Source organism: Arachis hypogaea, chromosome 12 (assembly GCF_003086295.3).
Source record: "Arachis hypogaea cultivar Tifrunner chromosome 12, arahy.Tifrunner.gnm2.J5K5, whole genome shotgun sequence".
NCBI classification, from domain to species: domain Eukaryota; kingdom Viridiplantae; phylum Streptophyta; class Magnoliopsida; order Fabales; family Fabaceae; genus Arachis; species Arachis hypogaea.
The window spans coordinates 15,200,238-15,207,248 of NC_092047.1; the positions used below are offsets into that span (position 1 = coordinate 15,200,238).

General features: G+C 33.0%; 1 protein-coding gene across 1 annotated transcript; it reads left to right on the forward strand.

Annotated features, from left to right (window-relative positions):
- Positions 1-1,096: 1,096 nt before the first annotated feature.
- On the forward strand, positions 1,097-2,554 carry LOC112726978 (uncharacterized). The gene has a single exon (XM_025776559.3). It carries the CDS (start codon positions 1,097-1,099, stop codon positions 2,552-2,554), a length of 1,458 nt encoding a protein of 485 aa, XP_025632344.1.
- The last annotated feature ends 4,457 nt before the right edge of the window (positions 2,555-7,011 follow it).

The following is a 7,011-nucleotide window of genomic DNA, read 5'->3' on the forward strand; positions in this document are numbered from 1 at the left end:
TGTTTTAAAAGTTTAAATTTATATTTCTAATACAATTAAATAAATTTTATTCTAAAAGGTCACTTTAGTGTTTTTAAGATTAACCCTAAAAATTATTTTGATATTTTAAAAATTAAGTAGAGGATATTTTAGTCTTTTTAATATTAAATTAGAATTTTTAATTGTTAAAAATTTTTGTATTTTAATTAATTCTATAAAGTTATTTTAGTGATTTTAATATTATTGCTTAAAGGATATTTAATTTTTTGAAATTAATGCTAAAAGAGAATTTTTAAAATAAACTATGTGGATATTTTAGTATTTTAAAATAAAATTCAACTTTTAAGTTGTAATATAATTAAATAACTTTAAGCATAAAAGAGCATTTTAATTTTTTAATATTCATACTAAAATATTTTTCTAGAATATTAAAAAATGTATTCAATTCTCTGTTTCAAAAACTTAATTAAAAAGATAACCTAATATTTATATAATTAATTCAAAAAAATATATAATATCTATCTATGATGCACGGACACTGACACGGACACGAGACACGACACGACACGACATGTGACATGCCGACACACGAATTTTAAAATCTTATAAGATACGGGGACACGCATACATATAAAATATAAAGTATTTTCTAGATAAATCATAATGATATTTTGATATTTATTGATATTAAAATATATTTTTTAATTTTTTAATTATTTTTAATGTCTTATTTTAATTATATCAAGTATTTAAAATATTTTTTGTTTTAATAAATAATAATATATATTGTATCTAAATTTATTTCAAGAATATATGTTAAGAATAAGACTGGACATGCTGACACGTCATGATATTTAGGTGTGTTCAAGCGTGTCCATAGAAGAATTTTTTATTTTTTATTAAGACACAGTTGGACATAACAGACACGCATATCGGACGAGTGTTGGACGAGTGTTGGGGAGTATGCTGTACGAAATATGTTCGACACGCGAATACGATAATTCAGCGAGATGTATGTGTTTCATAGATATCTATGCATGTGGAATATATTTCACGTATCAATTTTTTATTAAATTATGTATTTATTATACTAACATATATTTATTTGCATTAGACAATGGAGCAGGCATCGGATTCGAACGCAGAGAATATAATGGAACTGCCTCAGCCTCAGCCTAAGAAGACGGAATTGAATGCCCGGCTTGATAGGTTGCTTAAGTTACAGCCAGAGCCACATCATCCTCCACAACCCAGGATTCAAGAAATTCCTGGTTTTCTGGTTAATAAAAATTTGAATAAGTATCGTTCACCACAGATGATATCGTTTGGTCCCATTCATTATCATGAGCTTCTTTCCAGTCTAGGACAACAACTCAAAACTACTTGGGCACGCCGGTATGTTGACAAATTAAGGGAAAAAAATCAAGAACAATCTGAAAATGCAAATGATCGAATAGTGTCTCTGTACGAAACTATAACAACAAAGATTCCGGAATTGAAGAATTTGTTTAGTAACGACATTATTCAACGATATAATAAGAATGATGGGCAGCTGGCTGATATGTTGTTTGTGGATGGATGTGCTTTGTTGTTTTTCATGGATGCTGTTGATGAACGACATCCAGAAAAGGTGGGCCTAGTGAAGCTTGACCAGTTGACGTATATATGGAGAGATGCCATTTTGTTGGAAAACCAACTTCCAATTCAGTTACTGGAGCTTCTAAGCTATAAGGACCAAGAGAGTCAGTTGCACAACTCATTTTACAATTTTCTATTCATGGGATTACCAAGGAGAAATCGAGAAGATTCATTATTCACTTGGTCAGATGAACGTAAACCAGCTCATCTTCTGGACTATATTCGCTTGTTTTACACGTCATCACCACTTGAGGTAAAGCTTTCTCTGCTTGATGTCTCTATTAGCTTCCGTACTAGATTATTGGAAAAAGTGGAAACTCTACCTCTCAGACAAGAAGATCCTTGGCATATATATAAGAACATACGGGATCTTAGAAATGTAGGAATTCAGGTGAAAGCAAATACTTCTGAATGGAAATGGGGTAACATATCTTTTACCTCCAACTTGTTTAGCGGACAACTGATGCTTCCAGGGATTGTAGTTGACGATGTCGCACCTTATCTCTATTACAACATGATTGCATATGAGATGCTTCCTGATTCTCAGAACAGCTTCCAGTGCTGCTCCTACTTCTTTCTAATGGATTCCCTGATTGATGATGCCGAGGATGTGAAGGAGCTCAGATTAGCTGGTGTCCTTCAGAATTTCCTCGGAAGTGATGAAGAAGTGGCCAAACTCTTCAATCAGTTAGGGGGTTTATTGCCCGCTAAAATGTTCAATTGCACCACAAAAACAGGTACCCTGGCCTATAACGATAAATATATTAAAATCAAGCATCAGATTGATAAGCATTATAGAAATAAATGGAAGACATGGCGGGCTCAATTACACACCACTTACTTCAATAACCCGTGGTCTATCATTGCCTTTCTTGCAGCTGTCTTGGCATTGTTTCTCACTTCTGTCCAGACATGGTACGCTGTATTTCCTAAATAAGTTCAGTTATAAACTGATAACAAACTCACAAAATAAGGTTTAATTTGCACCTACCTGTAGTAGAAAAAGAATAAGAAATCTTGTTATGTTGTGATGTAAACCCCTCCCTCCCTCCCTTTCTTTTATGATTTTGCATGAGAGGTGTAATGCTATGATGGATAACGTTTAGGAGACTACTTTAATAAAGTCACTAAAAATATCTTTTTTTTTTAAGACATGTGTTATGTTGTTATTGAACATCTTTATTAAATCAGTTAATAATTTATTTTTTAATAAATTAAAAACAAAATCGGTTTATTATAGCAACAATAATAAACCCAATTGTCTGCATTATAATTATTAGATTCGATTTGATCCGATCTAATTGCACAATCTAAATCGAATATCTTTAAATTTTTTGATAAAAAGACAAATATATTTCTAATTTTTTGTTTTGCGGATATTTAAATCCTAAAAAATTTAAAAATATAATTAAATTCCTAAAAAAAATTAGATTTATTGTTATTGTTATAAAAAAAATCGATTTTATTCTAATTTGTTAAGACATGCAAAAATAACTAATTCATTAATACGTCCAATAATAATACAATACATCTTTACAAAAGGACGTTTTACGCGTTTTTGTGGGAGCATCCTCTGGAGCTTAATCTGGTCTCTAAATTTTCACCTTATAATCATTTTGCTTCTAGAATTTTAAACATACTCAATTAATAGTTACTAAATTTTATAAATGAAAATCAAGTATATTATGCTATCCATAATCTAATTAATAGAATGCTTGCTTTGTTCACTCGAAATTCGAAAATATTCTGGAGAAACCAATAAAATGAAAGGCTGGAGAAGGCCAGGTCTCGCCGGATGGACCATGAGTCATCCAAGCTCGAGCTTTTAGAGAGTGGTAGGCTGCTAGATTGTGTCGTAAAAGACAGTAAATAAGGCTCGTGTGAGTATTTAGTCAGAGTAAAATGTTGTTGTGTTGGGGATGTATCAAATATGTGAATTTCACGGTTGAAAATTATTAAATGATGATTTTGTCAAATCGCATCCTTTGATTTCTCTTTTTAAAATAATTTTTATAATTTTAAAAAATCACAAAAAATAATAATATTTTTAATTTGGCACATATTAAATCTATATTAAAATTTTTTAGTCGAAATAATAACCATTAAAATTGAGTTTAAAGAACTAATAACAATTAATTGATGATTATCAAATATTATTGAGTTAAAAATTTAATTATGTATTAGTTTGTTAATTGTAAAGAATTTTATAAGAATCAAAATTGGTCCAATAACAAGTTTTATGCCATAAACACCTTCTCCTGTTCAAGAAAATGCTTGATCAAACCAACACTTCTCATAAGAATAAAAAACACGCATAAGGTCCAATTGATGATCCAAGTCCATGTTCATATCACTCATTCATGCTCCATGAAAATGGTTGCCATCAAGTGAAGGAAGATTTACTTTTATCCATTGTTCTAAAAATCGAACCAGACTGACTAATTTAACCGAATTAACCGGTCACATAATTGGTTCGGTTGAAGTGTAAAACCGTCTGATAAAAAATCGGTCGAATCGACGATTAACTGGTGAACCGTTTGAATTGAACGATTTTTTTCAGTTTTCAATTTTAAAAAATAAAAAAATATATAAACCCTTTCTCATTTTCTCTCTCTCTCTCACTCACGCACAAGACCACGGAACCTAGCCCTTCTCTCTCTACACTTCACGAAACCAATTCCACGGAACCCAGCCCTTTTCTCTCTGCACTTCACGAAACCTTAGCCAGCGTCGTCGTCGCCGACGAACTCGTCTCCTCAGCCAGCGTCCAGCCTCGTCATAGCCGATCCTCTTCTCCTGGATCCCATCTCCTCGCATCGCTAGGTCTCATCGACGAACCGGTGGAGGTGTTATCGCCACCGGGTGGCATCAAGAATCGTCGCCTATAATTATTAAAACCGGACCAGACTAACCGATTCAACCTGAAAACAGGTGAACTGAACCTTATACCGGTCCAGTCTGATGTTTGAACCGTGTAACGCAAAGAACCGGCATGAACTGGTGAAAATTGGTCAAACTCGGTGAAGGCCGATCCGACTGAACCGTTTGAAATTTAAAATTTTCTCAAAATGCTTGAGGAGGGATTCAAACCCCTCTCCTCAATGAGAGAGATGTCATTCACAACCACCAAGCTGTCATGCTTCTTGTTAATATGTATACAAATTATAATACATATAGACATCTTTCATCAAATAGTTTACTTCTATTTAATTTATTTTAATTTTAATTATAAACTCACTCATTCTTAAATTAATTATATTTTTATTTAATAATAATTATAAACACACTTATTTTTTCTTTTCATAATTATATAATATCTATTAATATTATTTTTTAATAAATACTTGTAGTATATAATTGTATAATAGATATAAACTAATTAATAAATTATTAAAATTTGAAAATAATAGTTATTTTAGTATAAAAACAAAATAAAAATATTTATGATAGAGTAAAAATAACAAAATACTTATTGTTCATGTTCCATATTGTTTTAGAATAGCTAAATATTCTTAAAATGTTAGTGAAAAATGTATTTTATTTTAATTTTAAATTTTTTTACTATTTTTTTATTTTTTATTTACATAGGACCGATCAACCGGTTCAATTTGTGACCCACAGGTTGAACCAGTGATCCAGTGACCCAGTAGCCTGACCAGTTCGATCACCGGTTCGGTTCTGACAACTATGCCGTCACTTGTGGAAGGTGAAGGTATGCTCATCGCCTGTCATCGTTTCTCTTCCCTTCACCGTCGTCTCTCTCTGTCGTCGTCGAGTGCTTTAGGGGTGATAACGGGTCGACTTGGTTCGAGTTTGGGGTGAAATTAGAACCGAACCAATTGAATTATAATTGGTTTGATTTGGTTCAGATTTACGTTTTTTTGTGTATGTACCCGAACCAAACCAAACCAATTAAGAACGGATTGGTTCGGTTCAGATAATTGGGTACTCGATGAAACAAAAATTCATAAAAAAAGTAAAAAAAATGAAATTTTTATCTTAAAAATTCTGTAAATACAATAAACATGTAAAATCAATAAAAATAATCCAAACATGTTAAACACCAAACACATTAAAATCCAAACATATTAAAAGGCATATATATTTTAAATTTTTATTTTTTTATTTAATTAACACATGGTCGGGTCCACAAGTTGGTTCGGATTCCACTCCTCCAGAACCGTTACCCGAACTAATTACTAGAGAGAGTCATTGGTTTAGTTCGGGTTGGACCTGATTACCCGTTGGTTTCAAAACTAATTTAATTAGTTCGGTTCGGGTTTGGATGGGTAATCAGGTACCCGATACCCGTGATCACCCCTAGAGCTCTCTCTCTCTCTATCGCCGTCGAGCTCTCTTTCCATGTCGCCGTTGAGCTCTCGATCTCTCTGTGTTGCCGTCGAGCTCAACGACCCTTCCTCCGGTAAACACTGCTGCTTGAATTATTTTTGTTTGTTCGTTTTTGTACATTTGTTAATAATGCTGATTGAGTTGCTGGTTTTATTATTTTAGTGATCTTGATTCGCTGAGTTAATAGTATTGAATTACTGATTTTGATCATTTTTTATTATCCTGAGTTGTTGAGTTGTTGATTTTTTAAAATGATGTTGTTGCTAATTTTCTGGAATAATATTGTTGCTGGTTTTCTGATTTTCTGATGTGGGTATGTCGATGTTCTGAGTGGCAAGTTCATACGGAGGTTCAGTGTAACGACCCAACTTCCGATATGTCATGATCATACAACAAGCTAAGTGTTACTAACTTGTTCTTCCTAATTATTAACTATTATTTAATATATGAGCCTGTTCCTTGTTAAAACGTTGCCAATTTTACGAGTAACTTTTTTTTTTTGTTTAATCTATATCGTCGCGAGCGGTGAAGTAATATGAATAAGCATACATAGGCAGAAATATAAAGAAAGCATAAAAAAACATAGAAACACAGCTGATAATATACATCATGTACACTATAACAAAACATGTAGCGTTTACGCAAGATCAAGTCAGTTTACATCCTCGTCAACCTACATAGCTAATATATATACACGACACTCCCAGGGCCTGTCCCATACAAAAAGCCGCTAAGCTGGTGCCCAGGCTAGCCTAACCACTCTACTGCTCCTAGCTCTCGGGTGTACTAACACAAATGAGAGACTAACTAACAGATAATGTTAGACTAGAGTATCATCAAAAGAATGCCCCTACTGCTGTCAGACTATATCTACATGCGGCCGTTCGGAAGATCGTCATGAGGCTCGTCCATCTCCTCATCCTACTCTATCTCTATCCTAGGATCCTCCTCCTCCTCGTCGCCCGCAGCTATAGCTATACCCTCAGAACCACCAGAAGCACTGTTGTCACTATGTACAAAACCATTCGCGAGCATAGGTCCGTT